Source organism: Musa acuminata, unplaced genomic scaffold (genome assembly GCF_036884655.1).
Source record: "Musa acuminata AAA Group cultivar baxijiao unplaced genomic scaffold, Cavendish_Baxijiao_AAA HiC_scaffold_323, whole genome shotgun sequence".
Lineage (NCBI taxonomy): Eukaryota > Viridiplantae > Streptophyta > Magnoliopsida > Zingiberales > Musaceae > Musa > Musa acuminata.
Window position 1 is genome coordinate 12,501 of NW_027020582.1, and position 23,657 is coordinate 36,157.

At 34.5% G+C, this 23,657-nt stretch overlaps 6 protein-coding genes and 5 non-coding genes across 11 annotated transcripts in view; 5 read left to right on the forward strand and 6 right to left on the reverse strand.

Moving 5' to 3' along the window:
• LOC135657912 (photosystem I P700 chlorophyll a apoprotein A1) overlaps positions 1-1,498 on the reverse strand; it is a 9,110-nt gene extending 7,612 nt beyond the window's left edge. The window contains exon 1 of the mRNA XM_065176042.1: positions 1-1,498. This exon is cut by the window's left edge and continues 7,612 nt beyond it. The gene's annotated coding sequence lies outside the window, so the exon portion shown is untranslated.
• Positions 312-398, forward strand: TRNAS-GGA (transfer RNA serine (anticodon GGA)). The gene has a single exon. It is a non-coding gene; the product is annotated as a tRNA-Ser (tRNA).
• A 137-nt stretch (positions 1,499-1,635) lies between the features above and the next one.
• Positions 1,636-1,708, reverse strand: TRNAT-UGU (transfer RNA threonine (anticodon UGU)). Its single transcript has one exon. It is a non-coding gene; the product is annotated as a tRNA-Thr (tRNA).
• Positions 1,709-3,370: 1,662 nt separating this feature from the next.
• Positions 3,371-3,443, forward strand: TRNAF-GAA (transfer RNA phenylalanine (anticodon GAA)). The gene has a single exon. It is a non-coding gene; the product is annotated as a tRNA-Phe (tRNA).
• Positions 3,444-4,861: 1,418 nt separating this feature from the next.
• On the reverse strand, positions 4,862-5,296 carry LOC135657909 (NAD(P)H-quinone oxidoreductase subunit K, chloroplastic-like). The gene has a single exon (XM_065176040.1). The coding sequence runs from the start codon at positions 5,294-5,296 to the stop codon at positions 4,862-4,864; it is 435 nt and encodes a 144-aa protein (XP_065032112.1).
• Positions 5,297-7,403: 2,107 nt separating this feature from the next.
• LOC135657915 (ATP synthase subunit beta, chloroplastic-like) lies at positions 7,404-10,426 on the reverse strand. Its single transcript, XM_065176046.1, has 2 exons — positions 8,940-10,426; positions 7,404-8,874 (listed from the first exon to the last, which is right to left on the reverse strand). Exons 1-2 carry the CDS (start codon positions 10,417-10,419, stop codon positions 8,519-8,521), a joined length of 1,836 nt encoding a protein of 611 aa, XP_065032118.1. The 5' UTR covers positions 10,420-10,426; the 3' UTR covers positions 7,404-8,518.
• Positions 10,427-10,610: 184 nt separating this feature from the next.
• LOC103988823 (ribulose bisphosphate carboxylase large chain) lies at positions 10,611-12,790 on the forward strand. Its single transcript, XM_009407469.3, has one exon. It carries the CDS (start codon positions 11,248-11,250, stop codon positions 12,709-12,711), a length of 1,464 nt encoding a protein of 487 aa, XP_009405744.3. The 5' UTR covers positions 10,611-11,247; the 3' UTR covers positions 12,712-12,790.
• Positions 12,791-13,383: 593 nt separating this feature from the next.
• Positions 13,384-17,414, forward strand: LOC135657913 (acetyl-coenzyme A carboxylase carboxyl transferase subunit beta, chloroplastic-like). Its single transcript, XM_065176043.1, has one exon. It carries the CDS (start codon positions 13,453-13,455, stop codon positions 15,274-15,276), a length of 1,824 nt encoding a protein of 607 aa, XP_065032115.1. The 5' UTR covers positions 13,384-13,452; the 3' UTR covers positions 15,277-17,414.
• On the forward strand, positions 16,066-22,059 carry LOC135657914 (cytochrome f). The gene has a single exon (XM_065176045.1). It carries the CDS (start codon positions 18,308-18,310, stop codon positions 19,268-19,270), a length of 963 nt encoding a protein of 320 aa, XP_065032117.1. The 5' UTR covers positions 16,066-18,307; the 3' UTR covers positions 19,271-22,059.
• A 954-nt stretch (positions 22,060-23,013) lies between these two features.
• On the reverse strand, positions 23,014-23,087 carry TRNAW-CCA (transfer RNA tryptophan (anticodon CCA)). The gene has a single exon. It is a non-coding gene; the product is annotated as a tRNA-Trp (tRNA).
• A 164-nt stretch (positions 23,088-23,251) lies between these two features.
• Positions 23,252-23,325, reverse strand: TRNAP-UGG (transfer RNA proline (anticodon UGG)). The gene has a single exon. It is a non-coding gene; the product is annotated as a tRNA-Pro (tRNA).
• Between the last annotated feature and the right edge of the window lie 332 nt (positions 23,326-23,657).

A 23,657-nucleotide genomic window follows, 5' to 3' on the forward strand; every position in this document is an offset into this window, starting at 1 on the left:
TCCAAAGAGGAAAAAGAATGAAATAAGCATTAAAAAAAAAATAGAGTAGAGTAAGGTAAGCATCCATTTTGTTTTTTGTTTGCATAACATGGATACGCCATGCCATACAATTGAAATAGAAAAATCCATGGGACGATTCATAAATTTGTACTAGATCTATGGGGTAGCTGATGAGAGAAGTTGTTGTTGAGAAATAGGAAATTTTATTTGAAAGGAATTATTCCTATGGAACCATTCATCAGTCGTACCTACTGGAATAATATGAATGACTCGCTATTCACTCGGTTTCTGGTCAATAATAAGATTATGTAGGAAAGATGGCCGAGTGGTTCAAGGCGTAGCATTGGAACTGCTATGTAGGCTTTTGTTTACCGAGGGTTCGAATCCCTCTCTTTCCGTTTCTCTTAATTCACCAACGTTACTGAACACAATATATCAAATCAAATAACAATTGATACCATCATCCCAACAAGAGGACCTGACCTTTTTTTGATAGAAATTCTCTATTCCTAATTACATTACTGTGGTACGTAAAATACAAATATCGGAAAAAGAAAGAGCAAAAAAATCTTACTGCTGATCCATTTGTGATACGTGAATGAGAAAAATGCGGATCAAGGCCCTTAGATCTATTTATTTTATTTCGGCGAAAAGAGACAAAATTCTCTGAAACTTTCTTTGTTATTTTCGTTAGGTTCAAGTCTGACGGGAATAATATTCTACGACTAACAACTCATTTATTTTCAAATCGATCCATTTACTATCTATTATTTGATTTACTACTCCTTTATATTGGAATGAGTCAAAAGTCAAATGTTTTGGCAATTCCTCGGGGGGGGATAAGGCAATATAATTTTGAATCAGAGCTTTCGATCTTTGTTTATCCTTCGTAGTAATAATATCTCTGGGTTTACAACGATAACTTGGTATATCCACTATACGACCATTAACTAAAATATGTCTATGGTTAACTAATTGCCTGGCTCCAGGAATGGTCGAAGCCATACCCAATCGGAAAAGGATGTTATCCAAACGCATCTCAAGTAATTGTAGTAAAACCTGACCTGTTGACCCTTTAGCTTTTCCAGCGATATGCACATATCTAAGTAATTGTCGCTCTGTCAGACCATAATGAAAACGCAATTTCTGTTTTTCTTCTAGACGAATACGATACTGCGATCTTTTCCCAGAACGCAATTGGTTTTTAAGATCACTTCCGGATCTAGGTCTTTTACTAGTTAGTCCTGGTAAAGCCCCCAGACGGCGTATTTTTTTGAAACGAGGTCCTCGGTAACGAGACATAAAGACTCCTTTTTAATTTTATGGATTTTATTGAAATTTCATTTTTTCAGAATAAAAAAATGAAAACTGAACTATAAATTAAGACTGAACTAAGGGATAAACAAAGCAAAGCTAAATTTACCGAAATACTACAAAGTAGAATAAAATAAATTGTATCAATATCCGGATTTTTTGTATATATAGGAAGTTGCAGCTCCGTTTTATGATTTGTTCGGTAGAGAGAGATCTAATTGTTCCAATACATTTTTTGGTCATGGTTGCAAGTTACCACGACATAACATATGGGAAAAGGAGGAGAGAGATTATCAATCACGGAAAAATCGATAGAGAAAAAGCCGGCTATCGGAGTCGAACCGATGACCATCGCATTACAAATGCGATGCTCTAACCTCTGAGCTAAGCGGGCTCACATAACATAACAGAAATAGTATATAGAAATTGAGGAAACTACCGGATTTTAGCTATTAGCTGATCTTATCTATTAGCTATTCGTTTAATATTAACTATGAACTATAACTATATAACTATACTATAACTATATAACTATATAGTATAGTATAGTTCTATATAGTTATATAGTATACTTCTAAACTATATACTATAACTAACTATAATAATAATTCTGACTATTCTTCTGACTATTCTAACTATATCTAACTATAATATACAACATAATGTATTTATTTATATATTTATATTTTATATATTTATATTATGTTAATTATAGCTATAGCGAATCGGTCCTAAGATAAAAAAAAAGATAAGGATAAAGATACAATCTAAATGAAAATGAGACATTCCTCTGGTTTGATTCGGAAAAGGAGGAGATAGGACAAAAAAAAAGAAGAATGAATATCGACCGTTCCACTATTCCAAATCGCACTGTAAAAATGAAAGGGAGGGAGAAACATATATATGTTGGATATATCTATCCATATTGAATTGCGGATACATCAATGATAGAATCATTTCTGATTGAAACAAGGTTCATTCAATATAAATGAACTGATGGGGGATAGCCAAAAAAATCAAACAGCAGCATACACTTTTTCAATATAGAAATCATTATCTAACGAATTCAACGGGTCCAAACAAACAAAATAAATGAAAAGGATAGTTGGAATTCCAACTAGGTCTTGGTATCAAAGGGGATATGGCGAAATCGGTAGACGCTACGGACTTGATTGGATTGAGCCTTAGTATGGAAACCTGCTAAGTGGTAACTTCCAAATTCAGAGAAACCCTGGAATTAAAAATGGGCAATCCTGAGCCAAATCCTTATTTTGAGAAAACAAAGGTTTATAAAACTAGAATTTAAAAGGATAGGTGCAGAGACTCAATGGAAGCTGTTCTAACGAATGGAGTTGACTACGTTTTGTTGGTAGCAGGAATCCGTCTATAAAAATTACAGAAAAGATGGTCCTATATACCTAATACGTATGTATACATACTGCCATATCAAACGATTAATCATGACCCGAATCTATTATATTATAATTATATATAATTATAATATGAAAAATTCAGAGTTATTATGAATCCATTTCAATGGAAGTTGAAGGAAGAATCGAATATTCAATTATGAAATCATTCATTCCAGAGTTTGATAGATCTTTTGAAAAACTGATTAATCGGACGAGAATAAAGAGAGAGTCCCATTCTACATGTCAATACCGACAACAATGAAATTTATAGTAAGAGGAAAATCCGTCGACTTTTTAAATCGTGAGGGTTCAAGTCCCTCTATCCCCAATAAAAAGCCTATTTTACTTCCTAAGTATTTATCCTCTTCTTTTTTTTCATCAGTGGTTCAGTTCAAACAAAATTCACTATCTTTCTCATTCACTCTACTCTTTCACAAACGGATCCGAACTAAAATCCTTGGATCTTATCCCAATTTGGATAGAACCTGTACAAATGAACATATATGGGCAAAGAATCTCTATTATTGAATCATTCACAGTCCATATCATTATCCTTACACTTACTTGTCAAATTTTTTACTACTTTTTAGTCCCTTTAATTAACATAGACACAAGTACTCTACTAGGATGATGCACGGGAAATGGTCGGGATAGCTCAGTTGGTAGAGCAGAGGACTGAAAATCCTCGTGTCACCAGTTCAAATCTGGTTCCTGACACGTAAATAATGTATCGGATAGATATTCATACAAATTAATCGAGATAGATCGGGCGTTAATAGTCTAGAGCATGATACGTATTTACTCATCTAGATGTTACATATTTACTCATCTATTACATATATTTACTCATCTATTACATATTTACTCATCTAGATATATATATATATATATACCTCCCCTTGGGGGGATTGGTTACATATTTACTCATCTAGATGTATATATATATATACCTCCCCTTGGGGGGATTGGTAAAAAATATATGTATGGATGGTTATGGTAAAGAACAAAGTGAGATTATGCTCCCGTCTCTTTTTTCTTTCTTGTTTCTTCATACTGTGCTTTCTCTCATTCAAAAAGAATATTAAGTCTTCATCTATATTCAAAATAAAAATAAATAAGTAAAAGTAAAAAAAAACTTAAAAGTCGAGAGGAGTTAAAAGATAGCAATAGACAGAATGCACTTCAGACACAGTACAAATAAAATCCAATCCCTTTTCATTTCTTCATTTCATATTTTTGACATTTATTCCATTTCTTCACTCTTGCTTACGTTACTTTCCGAGGTCCATCTACATCTAAGTAAGTTATGTGCGCGGTACAAAGTTCATAGTGCAGAACTCTTTTGATTCATCCCATTGTTTCTGCTCATACGAAATGGATATGATCTATTCCAAATTTTGGAATATAAATGAAGTTTTTTTTAGGTTATCCATAATACGAATTAAAGTCCGGTTACTTTCTTTCATCTAGAACGGAACGTAAAAATATTCCTTCACTTGAAAGAAATCTGGAATCGTGTCATAGTCGTATTAAGTAAACATTAATTTCTTATCATTTAATGAGCATCTTGTATTTCATAGAAATTGGGGGTAATATAGTCCTTACGTAGGGGCCAACCTATCCAACTTTCCGGCATCAAAATACGTTTAAGGCGTGGATGATTATCATAAGAGATTCCCAACATATCATAAGATTCGCGTTCTTGAAAATCAGCACTTCTCCAAATCCAGAAAACAGACGGGATTCTAGGATTATTCCTTGGGGCAAATACTTTTATGCATACCTCTTCTGGTTTAGCTATACCATACTGTATTCTCGTAAGATGATACACACTGGCTAAAAATCCGCCTGGTGCTACATCATAGGCACACTGGGAGCGTAAATAATTGTAACCATATACATATGAAATGACAGCAATGGAATCCCAATCCTCGGTTTTTATTTGTAAAGTTTCTATTCCTCGGCAATCAAAGCCCAAAGATCTATGAACTAAATCATGGTTGACTAACCAATCAGATAAACGATCCTGCTGCATCTTCTTGATCTCTCCCACATTTGTATTTGTATGAGTATTTCAATTTACAATGAAATTTTTAAAGATTGACCCTTTCTTTCTTATTCTGCACAAAAGAACCTTACCTTGTCTGATTCACTAATTCATGGGGAGATACTGAACTTTTGGATTTGAAAAATGTTTCAGAAGGTATCTCTGAAGTAGATGGTGATTGATAGAGCAATTCTTGATCATAATTTCCAGTATGAGTACTGCGTCTAACACAAAACTTGTGATTGGTAGTAAAACATCGATTTTCCTGTTGAGACACAGTTCTATCTTCAAAGATTTCTCGAGATATTTTCTTACGAAGTTTCGTTATAGCATCTATAACCGCCTCTGGTTTAGGTGGGCAGCCCGGCAAATAGACATCGACAGGAATTAGCTTATCGACTCCACGAACAGTACTATAAGAATCAGTACTGAACATCCCTCCTGTAATAGTACAAGCTCCCATAGCAATGACATATTTTGGTTCAGGCATTTGCTCATATAATCTTACTAAAGAAGGAGCCATTTTCATTGTTACTGTGCCGGCTGTTAAAATTAGGTCTGCTTGTCTAGGACTCGATCTTGGTACCAATCCATAACGATCAAAGTCGAATCGCGAGCCTATTAATGAAGCAAATTCAATGAAACAACAACTGGTACCGTATAGAAGCGGCCATAAACTGGAAAGTCTTGACCAATTCGAAAGATCATTCAATGTAGTTGAAATAACTGAATTGGTAATTGTTTTGTCAACTAAGGGAAACTCAATCAAATTCATAACTGTCTCAATGTAATCTTTTCCTTCATTTTTATTTTGATTGTCTGAATATTCAGTTAAGACCATTCCAATGCTCCTTTTCGCCATGCATAAACTGAACCAACAATTGGGATAAGCACAAAAATTAAAGCTTCGATAAATACAGATACACCCAATACATCGAAACTCATTGCCCATAGGATAAAGAAAGACCGTTTCAACATCAAAAACAACAAAAACTAGAGCAAACATGTAATAGCGGATTCGAAATTGTAACCAAGCATCCCCAATGGGTTCTATACCCGATTCATAACTAGAGAGCTTCTCTGGTCCTTCACTAACCGGGGCTAAAACTCCGGAAATTACAAATGCCAAGATAGGAATAACGCTTGATATTATTAGAAATGCCCAGAAAATATCATATTCGTGAAGCAGAAACATAAATGTACTCCTATTAATGTGGAATATGCTGAATTATTCGATTCGAATCGGAATTGTCAATTCATCCATAACTTCTTATCTTAGGCGAAACAAGAATTGATTTTGATCAAATCAAACTGCATAGTTTAGAGTTTGTTTGCTGTGGGGCATGTTTTGTTTAAAGATTCATCTAATGGAATCCCACTTACATTTTGGATTTCGATTCTATTTAGATATGGTGTAGACATAGGATGCTCTTACACAAACAAAACTCTCTCACTTTGTCTTGGGTTCTCTATCCTCTAGAAAAAGGTAATAAAATACTAAAATATCCTATGCCTATAACTATTCCTATGCCTATAACTATAATAAATATCAATACCCTATAATATAGTAAAGTAAATATCCTATAATTAAATACTATGAATACTATATTCATTAGAATACTATGTTGATTATATATAATCAACATAATGAAATAATAATAATTTCATTTCCTTTTTTTAAAACTTAAATTTTTCAATAGTCATATGGGGTAAAATGTCTAGGGATTTCTAGCATATTCTATATTATTCGAAGTATTCCTTTTTCATTAAAATCTGGGTATAGGATCATTGCTTCTATTGATTTGATACGAATATGAATACATAATCTAATGCATCGAATGATTTTTTATCTTTTTCTTGTCCTAGATTTCATTTCTATTTTTCTTAATTGATTCAATCCGTTGAATTGAGAGGTGACATATAACAACTTATATCTTTCTATACAAAAAATTGGAAACTTGGAACCTGTACTATCCCACCTCCTCAGAAATAAATAAGAAGAATCGAGTTATTTCATTAGAGTTAGAATGAAAGATTCATTCTATTTCGGACCAATCTCTAATACTAAACAAAGATTACGATTTGGAATGAACCAAAATACTTGTTTGTTTTGTTACGGCAATAACGCTTAATAATATAATGGTAAGACCAAGCAATGGGTTAGATTTCGCTACAAGAAAAAGGTTTTACAGCAAACCTATACTAGACAATGAAACATAGCAAAGAGTGGAGTAGTATAATCGACGGAATCATAAATGATTTACATAACATTTTCAAATAGAAAGAATCACACATTATCGAATGATTCGACGGACCAAATCAAATCCACAAACCCACTCAACTCATAGAATATAGAAGAAGAAACGTTAATATATTTAGGCCCAATTCGTTATCTCTCCATTATCTCTGAATCAATCAATAAGGTTGCTCTTGTTCTGCCAAAAAACGATTAGTGATTAGTTAGGGGGATTCTCCAAATACAAGACAAGACCCAAGACCAAGAAAAGAATAGGTCCTAGACCCATGTGACTTAGGATTAGACTTGGTTGGTCCCATAGAAATGAAAACCATACTAAACTATATACTAAACACTAAACTATATACTAAACAAAAATATAATATATTAGGATTAGGGCTATACGGACTCGAACCGTAGACCTTCTCGGTAAAACAGATCAAACTGATTATTATCGAAATGATTCGAACTGTTTCAAAGACCCAACATGCATTTTGTTGCATTGGGCTCTTTCATCAACTGATGTAAAGATCAGTTAGTCCACCATATTTTTTCTTTAGAGGAAGATAATGAGATGGTTCCATGTGCTCTGATTTATTATTTGTATTCTGATCTAGGAGCAATACCAAAGTGTTTCAAAGAAGGGTTATCTTGACTTAGGTCTGCCTTCGGCCTAGATCAACCTAAGTTAAATGGAATCTCTATCGCTCCGCTGCAACAGTCGAATATGAGACTTCATACACCTTAAAGTTCATAGGACGAAAAGAGGTTATTTTGAGGCCCTTATACTCATTATGCCTAGCATTGAATGGGCTGGGTATTTACCTTATCAACTATCAAATCAATGGCGGGTTCTATTTGATTTGGCAACTGAATTCGCGCCTGAATCGGACCGAACCAAATATTTGTCAGGCTATTGTTCTCTTGTTCCCTCGAACCTATGGAGTAAGACATCGATTTCTCAATACGATCAATTATGTTCATTGCATAATAGGCTCCTTTGAAAAGCATTGGCGCGCGTGTAAACGAGGTGCTCTACCAACTGAGCTATAGCCCTTGTCATAGACATCTTAACATATAGATAATTTCTTGTCAAGATGGATATTCCATAATCCACATCATAGCTCTCTGATCTATTTATTTTATTTACGCTTAACAGAACAGATTTATTTACGCTTAACAGAACAGATTAGTATTGCTTAGAAATAATATTCCACCTATAATCCCCGAAGTGATGGGTTCTTTTTGTGGTGATAAATGACCTACTTAACTCAGTGGTTAGAGTATTGCTTTCATACGGCGGGAGTCATTGGTTCAAATCCAATAGTAGGTAGAACTTATTAGATACCGGAGTCGATGAAATGATATCTAATAAGTTTTTCTACCCCATCTTCTTTTTTTGTTTTATCAGATTAGACTTGATTGTGTTCAATTGGCAGAATCAACATGTGGTGTATAATAAAGAACTTTTTAAAAACTTCTCTTTATTATTTTGATGTATTGACTTGACTAGTAGGAAATAACATTGACAGCCTCTACTCGTGTCCTAGCTCGTCTGAGAGCTAGATTCGCTTCAATTGCTTGTCTCTTACCCTCAGCTCTACTCAAGTTAGCTTCAGCTATTTCAAGAGCTTGTTGAGCTTCTTGCGGATCAATGTCAGTACTTATTTCCGCATCATTTCCTAAAATGGTGATTTCATTATTACCTATTCTAGCGAAACCACCCATCAGAGCCACCGTTAACCATTGGTCGTTGTTGAGGCGTATTCTCAAAAGACCTATATCTACAGCCGTGGCAATAGGGGCGTGGTTTGGTAATACGCCAATTTGGCCACTATTAGTAGATAAAATTATTTCTTTCACTTCTGAGTCCCAAATAATTCGATTAGGAGTCAGTACACAAAGATTTAAGGTCATTTCTTCAATTTGCTCTCCTCTTCTAAGTTCATAGCTTTCGCGGTAGCTTCATCGATGTTACCTACTAAATAAAAGGCCTGCTCGGGAAGACTGTCTAATTCTCCGGAAAGGATCAGTTGAAACCCCCTAATTGTTTCTGCAAGACCAACATATTTTCCTGGAGAACCAGTAAATACTTCTGCCACGAAGAAGGGTTGTGATAAGAAACGCTCGATTTTTCGTGCTCTTGCTACAGTTAAACGATCTTCTTCGGATAATTCGTCCAACCCAAGAATAGCTATAATGTCCTGAAGTTCTTTGTAACGTTGTGAAGTTTGCTTAACTCTTTGCGCAGTTTCATAATGTTCCTCGCCAACGATCCGAGGTTGTAACATAGTTGACGTTGAATCTAAAGGATCCACTGCTGGATAAATACCTTTGGCAGCTAATCCTCTCGATAATACGGTAGTAGCATCTAAATGTGCAAATGTCGTGGCAGGAGCAGGGTCGGTCAAATCGTCCGCAGGTACATAAACGGCTTGGATCGAAGTTATAGATCCCTCTTTGGTAGAAGTAATTCTTTCTTGCAAAGAACCCATTTCTGTACTAAGGGTAGGTTGATAACCCACTGCAGAAGGCATTCTCCCCAATAAGGCGGATACTTCTGATCCTGCTTGGACGAAACGAAAGATATTGTCGATGAATAGAAGTACGTCTTGTTCATTAACATCCCGGAAATATTCCGCCATAGTTAGGGCAGTCAAACCAACTCTCATACGAGCTCCCGGCGGTTCATTCATTTGACCGTAGACTAGAGCTACTTTTGATTCTGCAATATTTTTTTCATTAATTACTCCGGATTCTTTCATTTCCATGTAAAGATCATTTCCTTCACGAGTACGTTCGCCTACTCCGCCAAATACAGATACGCCTCCATGAGCTTTGGCAATGTTGTTGATCAATTCCATGATGAGTACTGTTTTACCTACTCCAGCTCCTCCAAATAGTCCGATTTTTCCTCCACGGCGATAAGGAGCTAAAAGATCCACTACTTTAATTCCTGTTTCAAAGATTGATAATTTCGTCTCTAACTGTATAAAGGCAGGTGCAGGTCTATGAATAGGAGATGTTGTGCTAGTATCTACAGGACCTAAATTATCAACAGGCTCCCCAAGAACGTTGAAAATTCGTCCGAGGGTAGCTCCACCGACTGGAACGCTTAGAGGAGCTCCCGTGTCAATCACTTCCATTCCTCTCATCAGTCCATCTGTAGCACTCATAGCTACAGCTCTAACTCGATTATTTCCTAATAATTGTTGTACCTCACAAGTCACATTAATTTGCTGACCAATAGTATCTCGACCCTTAACTACCAAAGCGTTATAAATATTAGGCATCTTGCCCGGAGGAAAAACAACATCCAGTACTGGGCCAATAATTTGAGCGATACGCCCTAGGTTTTGTTCTTCAAGTGTGGAAACCGCAGGACTAGAAGGGGTAGGATTGATTCTCATAATTATAATTAAAGTAAAGTATGTCGAAAGTTTTTTTGAATAGTGCCATGCCAAGTCGAAAATAAATGTCCGATAGCAAGTTGATCGGTTAATTCAATAAGAAATAAATGGGAGTTAGCACTTGATTTAGTTGGTACCACCCAACCGAATACGATTCAATCGTTTACTCATTCAATTACTCATTCAATGAGTCAATTTTCAAGTTCAGCCAATCCTTCTTTTTTTCAAAAGAAATATTAAGTACATGAAATCACGAGTAAGTCTCTTTCATTTCTCTATCATTATAGAAAAACCATCCGTATTAGATTCTATTATCTATAGAATTCGAACCCGAACTCCATTTATGATTCATTATTTCGATCTAATTGGCCATTGTTCTTTTTTTTTTTTGAATAGATATTGGATTTCCGCCTATCTATTCTTTATACCCTTTTAGGATGAATTATGCCTATTTTCACATCTAGGATTTACATATACAACATATATCACTGTCAAGAGTGAATTTTTCTTAGTATTTGGATTCAAAATAAGAAGGAGATCCATTTGATTTTATTGTAAACTTGCAAAACAAACATTGGGTTTGGGTTGCGCCATATATATCAAAGAGTATACAATAATGATGTATTTGGAGTATACAATAATGATGTATTTGATGAATCAAATACATGGTCTAATAATGAACCATTTCATTTTAACATAACATTGAAATTAGTTGATAATATTAGTTGAATATTTTTTTTCTTTTTTTTTATTTTTATTTTTGTCAAAGGTTTCATTCATGCATAATCTATATCGAGTAGACCTTGTCGTTGTGAGAATTCTTAATTCATGAGTTGTAGGGAGGGACTTATGTCACCACAAACAGAGACTAAAGCAAGTGTTGGATTTAAAGCTGGTGTTAAAGATTACAAATTGAATTATTATACTCCTGACTACGAAGTCAAAGATACTGATATCTTGGCAGCATTCCGAGTAACTCCTCAACCTGGAGTTCCGCCCGAAGAAGCAGGGGCTGCGGTAGCTGCCGAATCTTCTACTGGTACATGGACAACTGTGTGGACTGATGGACTTACCAGTCTTGATCGTTACAAAGGGCGATGCTACCACATCGAGGCCGTTGTTGGGGAGGAAAATCAATATATTGCTTATGTAGCTTATCCTTTAGACCTTTTTGAAGAAGGTTCTGTTACTAACATGTTTACTTCCATTGTGGGTAATGTATTTGGTTTCAAAGCCTTACGAGCTCTACGTCTGGAGGATCTGCGAATTCCCACTTCTTATTCCAAAACTTTCCAAGGCCCGCCTCACGGCATTCAGGTTGAAAGAGATAAGTTGAACAAGTATGGTCGTCCCCTATTGGGATGCACTATTAAACCAAAATTGGGATTATCTGCAAAAAACTACGGTAGAGCGGTTTATGAATGTCTACGTGGTGGACTTGATTTTACCAAAGATGATGAAAACGTAAACTCACAACCATTTATGCGTTGGAGAGATCGTTTCTTATTTTGCACCGAAGCACTTTTTAAAGCGCAGGCCGAAACAGGTGAAATCAAAGGACATTACTTGAATGCTACTGCGGGTACATGTGAAGAAATGATGAAAAGGGCCATATGTGCCAGAGAATTAGGAGTTCCTATCGTAATGCATGACTACTTAACTGGTGGATTCACTGCAAATACTAGCTTGGCTCATTATTGCCGTGACAACGGCCTACTTCTTCACATCCATCGCGCAATGCATGCAGTTATTGATAGACAGAAAAATCATGGTATGCATTTCCGTGTACTAGCTAAAGCATTACGTATGTCTGGTGGAGATCATATTCACGCCGGTACAGTAGTAGGTAAACTGGAAGGGGAACGTGAGATGACTTTAGGTTTCGTTGATTTATTACGTGATGATTATATCGAAAAAGACCGAAGTCGCGGTATTTTCTTCACTCAAGATTGGGTCTCTATGCCAGGTGTTCTGCCCGTGGCTTCAGGGGGTATTCATGTTTGGCATATGCCTGCTCTGACCGAAATCTTTGGGGATGATTCCGTACTACAGTTTGGCGGAGGAACTTTAGGACACCCTTGGGGAAATGCACCTGGTGCAGTAGCTAATAGGGTGGCTTTAGAGGCGTGTGTACAAGCTCGTAATGAGGGACGTGATCTTGCTCGTGAAGGTAATGAAATTATCCGTGAAGCTAGCAAATGGAGCCCTGAACTAGCCGCTGCTTGTGAAGTATGGAAAGAGATCAAATTCGAATTCGAACCAGTAGATAAGCTAGATAAAGAGAAAAAGTAAGTGTGCATAATTCAGTAATTCCTGTTTGTTCTCCTAATTGATTGCAATTAAAGTCGGCCCAATCTTTTCCTAAAAAAAAGATTGGGCCGATTGCCGAATAAAAAAAAAAAGAATGAGCATTCTATACTATGTATTTGCATATATCTTTTATATGTACAGATGTACAGATCTTACCTATATATATACAAGATAAGATCGAAGACTAAACAACTCAATACTTCTATTGTTTGTTGTTGGATCCATAGGATTGGATTAATTATGGATCCTTGGGATTGGTGGACTTTTTTATATCTCCTAGTTTCAGGCCATAGATCAAGCCAAGGGAAAGGCTCCTTTACCCATCCTATATATTGTCTTTTTCGTTCCATGTTAAAATAGAAACTTAATTATTTGATTATACGAGAACAAATTCTTTATTCTTTATTTATAGAAATAAACAACTATCTCTATTTTCGATGAGAATTTGTACATCACATGGAAGAAAGCTGTGTCTTTCTATTTTAAAATTTATAAAAAGATTCTATCAATATATATTGAAGTGATACCTCGGCTTCCCACAAAGGAGAATCATTTCTTTCAATACTTACTCGTTCTTTCAATACTTACTCGTTATTAATTAACAATCCTAATGATTAGGATTAGATTCGTATGCTTAATTCTGATAAGAAATCAAATAGTGAAAGTAAAATGATTATCCATCGAATGTATTGTATTTCATCAAATAGGGGGTAGAAAGACTCTATGGGAAAATGGTGGTTCCGTTCGATGTTGTCTAACGAGAAGTTAGAACATAGGTGTGGGCTAAGTAAATCTAGGTGTGGGCTAAGTAAATCAATGGATAGTCTTGATGGTATTGGACATACCAGTAGAAGTGAACAACCTATTCTAAACGATACGAAGAACGATACGAAGAAAAAGATTCCTAGTTGGAATCATAGTGGTAATTATAGTTTCACTAATGTTGATTCTTTATTTGAAATCAAGGATATTTGGAGTTTGATCTCTGATGACACTTTTTTAGTTAGGGATAGTAATGGTGACAGTTACTCTGTATATTTTGATATTGAAAATCAGATTTTTGAGGTTGACAATGATAGTTCTTTTCTGAGTGAACTAGAAAAAAAACTTTCTAGTTATTTGAGTAGGGGGTCTAAGAAAAAGAATCACTACTATTATCATTACATGTATGATACTCAATCTGGTTGGAATAATCACATTAATAGTTGCATTGATAGTTATCTTCGTTTTGAAGTCAGTATTAATAGTTCTATTTCGGGTAGTACCAACAATTACAGTGACAGTTACTTTTATAACTTCATTTGTACTGAAAATAGAAATAGTAGTGAGAGCGGTAGGTCTAGTAAAAGAACTAGAAAAAATTTCAATGATTTCCATGAAGAGGTGGAATCCGATTTCCATGAAGAAGTAGAATTCCACGAAGAAGTAGAATCCGACTTCCATGAAGAAGTAGAATCCGATTTCCATGAAGAAGTAGAATTCCACGAAGAAGTAGAATCCAATGATTTCAATGAAGAAGTAGAATCTGATTTCAATGAAGAAGTGGAATCCGATTTCAATGAAGAAGTGGAATCCGATTTCAATGAAGAAGTGGAATCCGATTTCAATGAAGAAGTGGAATCCGATTTCAATGAAGAAGTAGAATTCCATGAAGAAGTAGAATTCCATGAAGAAGTAGAATCCGACTTCCATGAAGAAGTAGAATCCAATGATTTCAATATAAATCAAAAATACAAACATTTATGGGTTCAATGCGAAAATTGTTATGGATTAAATTATAAAAAATTTTTTAAGTCAAAAATGAATATTTGTGAACAGTGTGGATATCATTTGAAAATGAGTAGTTCAGATAGAATTGAACTTTCGATTGATCCCGGAACTTGGGATCCTCTGGATAAAGATATGATATCTATAGACCCCATTGATTTTCGTTCAAAAGAGGAACCTTATGGAGATCGTATCGATTCTTATCAAAGAAGGACAGGTTTAGCTGATGCTATTCAAACAGGCATAGGTCAAATAAATGGTATTCCCGTAGCAATTGGCGTTATGGATTTTCAGTTTATGGGAGGTAGTATGGGATCCGTAGTAGGCGAGAAAATTACTCGTTTGATCGAGTATGCTACTAATCGATCTCTACCTGTCATTATTGTGTGTGCTTCTGGAGGAGCACGCATGCAAGAAGGAAGTTTGAGCTTGATGCAAATGGCTAAAATATCTTCTGCTTCATCTAATTATCAATCAGATAAAAAGTTATTCTATGTATCAATTCTTACATCTCCTACAACTGGTGGAGTAACAGCCAGTTTTGGTATGTTGGGGGATATCATTATTGCTGAACCTAACGCCTACATTGCATTTGCGGGTAAAAGAGTAATTGAACAAACATTAAAAAAGGTAATACCTGAAGGTTCACAAGTGTCTGAGTATTTATTCCATAAAGGTTTATTCGACCCAATAGTACCACGTAATCTTTTAAAAGGTGTTCTGGGTGAGTTATTTCAGCTCCACGGTTTCTTTCCCTTGAATCCAAGTTCAAAAATGTAAAGTATAGCACTAGATTCAGTTATTTTATTTGTAGCGAACAAGTATTTAATTCGTCGTAATCAGGTGTTTTCTTTGGTGACATAAGTTCTCCTTGTAATAAGAGACAGAGGTTTCGGATAATTTTTATTTTATATTTTATTATATTTTATTTATTATATTTTAGAATATAGAATATATAGTTTTAGAATATAGAATATATAGTTTCTATCTAGTCATTTTCTATCTAATCATATAGAATTATAGTTGATATTACTTATTACTTATAAATAAATATTATAAATAAATAATATTTATTATAATTTTTTATAATATATTTATAATATAATAATGGCTTGATATAATATAATAATGGCTTGATATTACTTATAATAGATATATCATAAGTAATAGATATATCATAAGAAGATATCTTTCTAATAGATAGAAATATTAAAACAGATAGAAATATTAAATTGAGGCACCTATTCTATGACAGATCCCAACTTACCCTCTATTTTTGTGCCTTTAGTGGGCCTAGTATTTCCGGCAATTGCAATGGTTTCCTTATTTCTTCATGTCCAAAAAAATAAGATTGTCTAGACCCAATGGGACCGAATCTTATCAATTTATTTCAACACTGGATGATAATACAGATATTTATCTCGTGTAATATGGTATGATATGTGGCTCTTTCCGAACACACAAATGAAAGAATCGTTATGCGGATATATGATATCTGCATAAATGCATGTATATGTGAATATAGCTGGTTCAAAATGGATTAGTGAATATTTTAAATAGAAAGTCAATGTATCTAACCAATTACTCTCCTAATGTTTCACATCAGAATAGTGCTAGTTGATGAAAGTTACTTCGGGATCAAGAAAGGTAAAGTCAAATTTATTTGGGTTATTCGCTCAATTCCAATCGAATGCACTGGATCTAGTATAGTATGAATTGGCGATCAGAACATATATGGATAGAACTTATAACGGGGTCTCGAAAAACGAGTAATTTTTGCTGGGCCTGTATCCTTTTTTTAGGTTCACTAGGATTCTTAGTGGTTGGAACTTCCAGTTATCTTGGTAGGAATTTGATACCCGTATTTACATCTCAGCAAATCATTTTTTTTCCACAAGGGATCGTGATGTCTTTCTACGGGATCGCGGGTCTATTCATTAGCTCGTATTTGTGGTGCACAATTTCGTGGAATGTAGGTAGCGGTTATGACCGATTCGATAGAAAAGAAGGAATAGTGTGTATTTTTCGCTGGGGATTTCCTGGAATAAATCGTCGCATCTTCCTTCGCTTCTTTATGAGAGATATCCAATCAATCAGAATAGAGGTTAAAGAGGGTCTTTATACTCGTCGTGTCCTTTATATGGAAATCAGAGGCCAAGGAGCCATTCCCTTGACTCGTACTGATGAGAATTTTACTCCACGAGAAATTGAACAAAAAGCTGCCGAATTGGCCTATTTCTTGCGCGTACCAATTGAAGTATTTTGAAACGAACTGAAGTGAAGAATAAAATGAAGAATAAATATTTTCTCAAGATGGGGGAAGGAACTTGCTAATTCCTCTTTTAATACAACTGAAGTTTCTTCATTCTTTTATACTAGAAAAAGGTCTAATCTAACTAACGAATCTAATCTAATAAGTATAGATATAAATTCATCAAACCTATCCGAACATGTATTTCGTAATACAGAATTCATCTTTTTAGGCCCAAGATTTGGAATTGATACCCTTTTCTGGTTAGACGGTGAAACATTTCGAAAGAATTAATTGATCCAGGGGGAGTTTTTTCGTCTCGAAACTCGATTCGTTACTTCAAGTGGGTTTTCGAGTATTCATCGAAAGGAACAAATGAAAATAAAATTGGTTCAAATTTGCCCAATTGAGATATCTGGAATAATATTTATTTCTTTTTTTCTCATTTTCATCCGAAAAGAACTCTTATTCTATGTCTATATTCCTTCTAAATCAAAAAAAAAATAAAATTATTACACAATAATAGGAAAGGAATAGACCCATAGGTCAATACCTTGTTATACAACTCGTGCTTCAAAGAAATATCAGATCAGATAGAGTCAACGAATGAAGCAGGTTCATTAACAATTCAATTCACAGAAAAAAAAAAATGAAAAAAAAGAAAGCATCGGCCTCCCTCCCATATCTCGCATCTATAGTATTTTTGCCCTGGTGGGTCTCTTTCTCATTTAATAAATGTCTGGAACCTTGGGTTACTAATTGGTGGAATACCAGGCAATCCGAAAATTTTTTGAATCATATTCAAGAGAAAAACGTTCTGGAAAGATTCATAGAATTAGAAGAACTATTCCTATTGGACGAAATGATAAAGGAGTACCCGGAAACGCATATACAAAAACTTCATATAGAAATACACAAGGAAACAATACAATTAGTCAAAGCACACAATGAATATGATCTCCATATCATTTTGCATTTCTCGACAAATATAATCTGTTTCGCTATTCTAAGTGGTTATTTTATTCTGAGTAATGAAGAACTCGTCATTCTTAATTCTTGGGTTCAGGAATTCCTCTATAACTTAAGTGACACAATAAAAGCTTTTTCTATTCTTTTAGTTACTGATTTATGGATCGGATTTCACTCGACCCATGGTTGGGAACTAATGATTGGTTCGGTCTACAACGATTTTGGATTGGATCATAACGATCAAATTATATCTGGTCTTGTTTCCACTTTTCCAGTTATTCTAGATACAATTGTGAAATATTGGATCTTCCTTTTTTTAAATCGTGTATCTCCTTCGCTTGTAGTAATTTATCATTCAATGAATGAATAAAGAACTCATTTGATCTTATTATATCAATCAAATCAGAATCTTTCTTCGTGTATAAAGAAAGTATTTTCAATTTGACTTAATTCTTTATACTTTTATCTGTTCAAGGTATTCGTCCTATATTCCAGTACAATTATTCCAGTACAATGACAGACTCGTGTATAGGGAACTATACTAGCTACCTATCTAATTTATTGTAGAAATTCGGGGATCAATGATTGGACATGCAAAATAAAAATACTTTTTCTTGGGTAAAGGAAGAGATGACTCGATCCATTTCTGTATCGATCATGATATATGTAATAACTCGGGCATCTATTTCAAATGCATATCCCATTTTTGCGCAGCAGGGTTATGAAAACCCGCGAGAAGCAACGGGACGAATTGTATGTGCCAATTGCCATTTAGCTAATAAACCCGTGGATATTGAAGTTCCGCAAGCTGTGCTTCCTGATACTGTATTTGAAGCAGTTGTTCGAATCCCTTATGATAAGCAACTGAAACAAGTTCTTGCTAATGGTAAAAAGGGGACTTTGAATGTGGGGGCTGTTCTCATTTTACCCGACGGATTCGAATTAGCCCCCCTTGATCGTATTTCTCCTGAGTTGAAAGAAAAGATAGGAAATCTGTCTTTTCAGAGTTATCGTCCCAACAAAAGAAATATTATTGTGATAGGTCCTGTTCCCGGTCAGAAATATAGTGAAATCGTCTTTCCCATTCTTTCCCCCGACCCTGCTACGAAGAAAGACGTTCACTTCTTAAAATATCCCATATACGTAGGTGGGAACAGAGGAAGGGGTCAGATTTATCCTGATGGTAGCAAAAGTAACAATACAGTCTATAATGCTACATCAGCAGGTATAGTAAGCAGAATAGTACGTAAAGAAAAAGGGGGATATGAAATAACCATAGTTGATGCATCGGATGGACATCAAGTGGTTGATATTATACCTCCAGGACCAGAACTTCTTGTTTCAGAGGGTGAATCCATCAAGCTTGATCAACCATTAACAAGCAATCCCAATGTGGGAGGCTTTGGTCAGGGAGATGCAGAAATAGTGCTTCAAGACCCATTACGGGTCCAAGGTCTTTTGTTCTTCTTGGCATCTGTTATTTTGGCACAAGTTTTTTTGGTTCTTAAAAAGAAACAGTTTGAAAAGGTTCAATTGTACGAAATGAATTTCTAGGTGCAGAGATTCCTTAACATCAAGTTGGTAAAAAGCGCCGAATTTTTTTTGATCCATACAATTATGTATGATCAAAAAATCTGTAAACCTTTTTGGTTGCTTTGTTTATACTTTTTTTTCGTTTTGCGGGATGTCTGGAATTCATTACTTGTATCCTATTCTTAGTAATAGACAATAGACATACAAAGAAAGAGAATACAGAGCAAGGATGGGAAAAATGAAAGAAAGAAATCCTTTTAGGAGGGATTACTAGTCTTACGAGTCTTCTATTCGACACAAGAAAAGGGCGGAAAATCCTTTTTCTTGTGTCGTCTTATATCGAAATAATAATGATTTTTTCTCCTGTTCGTCAAAGATTACCATTCCTTCTTTTCCGGGTCCACCAGAACTCTTTTGGTTAGATTCATAGGAAGTTGTGGACAAACAAAAAGAGAGAAAGGATTAGGGGAATAATTGATTGAGCAAATAGAACTTCTTCAATTAACTTAAACTTTTAACTTAGAGAAATTATTCAAGAGAAATTATTCAAACAAATTATATTATAGAGTTTTATAGAGTAAGTTCTATAGAGTAAGTTCTATTAGTAGTTTAGTATAGAAATTATTTGCAGGATGTCTCATGCGTAGAAATCTATATAATATTGTATTATTCAGAAAATCCATTGATTACTCTTTTCTTGTTTCTTCATAAGAGTTAATATTATGGAGGAAAGGAAGAACAGAGACTATGAATCAATCAATAGATTCAATTCTTCAAAAACATTATTAAGAAACAAAAGAATAGAGTGGTTTGAAACATCAGAGCAAAGGATCCGTTTTGTCATTTCATTTCTACGAATATAATATTTTGATTATGTTGACTGGCCAATTTGTATGTTATGGAATAGATCATAATCTTCCTATAAGAGTAAGAAAAGAACTCAACGGGACCTTATCGCTCTAATTAGACAAAGGAGGGTAAGGTCCCGTTGAGTTCTTTTCTTACTCTTTCATGTCTACAATCCGGTTTATCCGATTACTAGAGAGATGAACCCAACCCAGAATATGAACCGTAAAAGAAAACACCTATTAAACCGATCACAGGAATACCAGTTACAGTACCAACCAGCCAAAGAGGAATCCTTCCAGTAGTATCGGCCATTTCCCCTACTTTCCTCCACATTTTCTCAAATGGTCGTGCTAGAGACAAAAACAGTCATGGATAATTATGAGGATGGTATCTTTCCGAATGGGATAAGAGAATTCCTACTATTCTCTTTCTTTCTTTCAATTGAAGAAATAATTGGAAAATAAAACAGCAAGTACAAAAATGAGTAATAAACCCCAGTATAGACTGGTACGATTCAATTCAACATTTTGTTCATTCGGGTTTGATTGTGTCATAGCTCTATAATTCAAATTAGGTTTATCGTTGGATGAACTGCATTGCTGATATTGACCCCAAAAAAGAAACGGTAGGTACAGCTAGTCCGTGAACAGCCAACCATCGCACTGTAAAAATTGGATAGGTTCGATCTATGGTCATTGGGGGCCTCCTAAAAGGATTTACTAAATTCATCAAGTTGTTCCAAAGAATCAAAACGGCCGGTTATCAATGGAATACCTTGTCGGCTCTCTGTGAAATACTCGTTTGGCCGAGGACTTCCAAACACGTCGTAAGCTAAACCCGTACTGACGAATAACCAACCCGCAATGAATAGGGAAGGTATAGTAATGCTATGAATGACCCAGTATCGAATACTGGTAATAATATCAGCAAAAGAACGTTCTCCCGTGCTTCCAGACATTCTGAGCTCCACAAATTTTTGTACATTCAAAAAAGGGAATCGATTCCTTGAAAGATGGGATCAGTAAATGGAAAACTACTGATATTGCATCTTTGTGAGATCGTCAATTTTGTACCAAAGGTTTATTTCAAGTATACCGAATCAGTATAGCTATCCTTCCTCTGGCACAGCAACGCAGTCTCGATCGGTACCGAAATGCTACATAATTCTTTTCTTCTTTTTTTGTTCCTTGTCTATGCATAACTCTATGTTATTCAATAGATCAATAGAAAATTACTCAAATTCCTTATAAGATTTCCATTATTGGATTCATAATAGAAAGTAAAGATCTTGGAAAAGCGTGAATCGATGGTTTCTAATAATTTATGAAGCATATTATAATATTCACACAATTCAATTATATGTATGCGAAATCTATAATAAACCCATTTTTTGGTTAAAAGTTTTTTTGTTCAAATCTTTTTATTTCAAGTAATTGGTTGGTCGTATAATACAATAAATATACTGTAATACAAAATACAATAGTATATACTATATTAGTGAAAGAAACAGAACATGAAAGAAACAGAACCCAGTTGGAACAATCCATATTCGTGATGCAACCGTTATTGTATTAGATCCAAAACAAAGGTTCTTTCTTGACCAAACTAGAAGTATGGAACTCCATGATATGGAAAGACAGAATATAGAATCTAAAAGGATAATGGAAGTTGTTCGTCTTTGAATCGAGTTGGACCTGAAAAAAAAGAATAAAAATATAAAAATGAAAAATAGAGTAAAGGTTTTATTTTTTTCGATAGATCGTGGGACACCTTTTTCTTTTCATTCGAAATATTATGTTATGGGCAATTAAGCAACCTATTACTGTACTGAGTCCAATGAGTTAAAATAAATAAAAGGTAAATAGTATCAGGCCGTTCGTTCCAAAAAGGATTAGATCCTATTGAAATAGAAAGGAAATGATTAAAATGGAATTTTCAAATCCAATTCTTTTATTCCAAAATTACTTAAATTACTTATATTTTATTTAATATTTTATTTAATATTTAAGTATAAGTCCATAAGTAATTTAAGTTTTGAATGAAGTTACACGGCACAGTTCTTAATTACTATTACTTTTACTTATACTTTATATTTTACTTACTTTTACTATTACTTTATTCAACTCACAAATACTTTATTCAACTCACAAATTCCACAATGAATCTGTTGATTCCGAATCATAGGATCGGTCAATGTCACAGCAGATGAATCGAATTTTTCTACCTATGTCACTCTTAGTTAGTCTTATCTATAATGACTGATGAATCCAGAATTTTCAATTGGAACTAAACTAATTCTGTCAATTGATTTTTTCTTGCCGTCGTATTTTGTAAAAATTGAAACTTAGGTAAGTGTTTTATCAACATATGTAGCAAAAGAACATATCTAATTTAGCTCTTTCATGCTTACTATAACTAGTTATTTCGGTTTTCTACTGGCTGCTTTAACTATAACCTCAGCTCTATTCATTGGTTTGAACAAGATACGACTTATTTGAAATGAATTGAATGAAAAATTGATAAAAACGAATATTTCTCTGAGATTCCGGGTATTCTATGGTTCTTTCTCACATCAATTGCCAATTCTTGGTCATTGAGATTCACGGATAATTCAGATTAATATTTAGGGATAGATCTTACCTTTCTTTTTATCCCCTTAAACAAACCGAAATGATTGAAGTTTTTCTATTTGGAATCGTCTTAGGTCTAATTCCTATTACTTTAGCAGGATTATTCGTAACCGCATATTTACAATATAGACGTGGTGATCAGTTGGACCTTTGATTGAGTAATATTTCTTTCTTTTTTTGATTGACCTCCTGCAGGAAGGAGGTCAAATTCAAGTTACAATTCAACTTTTTGTTTTGTTAAATTATTAATTATTTTATTGTGATTCGACATCAAATAAACCGAATCACGCTCTGTAGGATTTGAACCTACGACATCGGGTTTTGGAGACCCGCGTTCTACCGAACTGAACTAAGAGCGCTTTCTTATCCTTATGACAGGAGATACGACTGTACTGTAAAGAAAAGTAATTTTTCTACCCCCAATACGTCTTGCATACATATAGTATGCAAGACCGGAAGATTATGTCCAATTTTAATCGATCTCAATGAATCCCTCGTTACTGCCCATGGGAGAAGTAATAGGTAGGGATGACAGGATTTGAACCCGTGACATTTTGTACCCAAAACAAACGCGCTACCAAGCTGCGCTACATCCCTTTTCAAAATTGTTGTACAGTTTCATTGTACAAAATCCCTGTCTTGTTTTCCATATCGTCATTTTCTCCTCCATCTATATACAATTTTCTTGTCATTTCTTCTTTTTGGTTTCATATAATAAAAGAATTATATACATCTGAAACCTAACGTATAAAAAAGTTAATATTTATCAGTAATGCTCAGGAACAAGGGATTAGATTTTTTTTCTTTTACAAAAAAGAAAAAAATCTATTGCTTCATTGTACATATCTATTTTAGTTAGGAATCCTGTTTAGTTAGGAATTCCGTGTAAAAAAATACAAATGATCTTGAACTACAGCATCTGACCATAT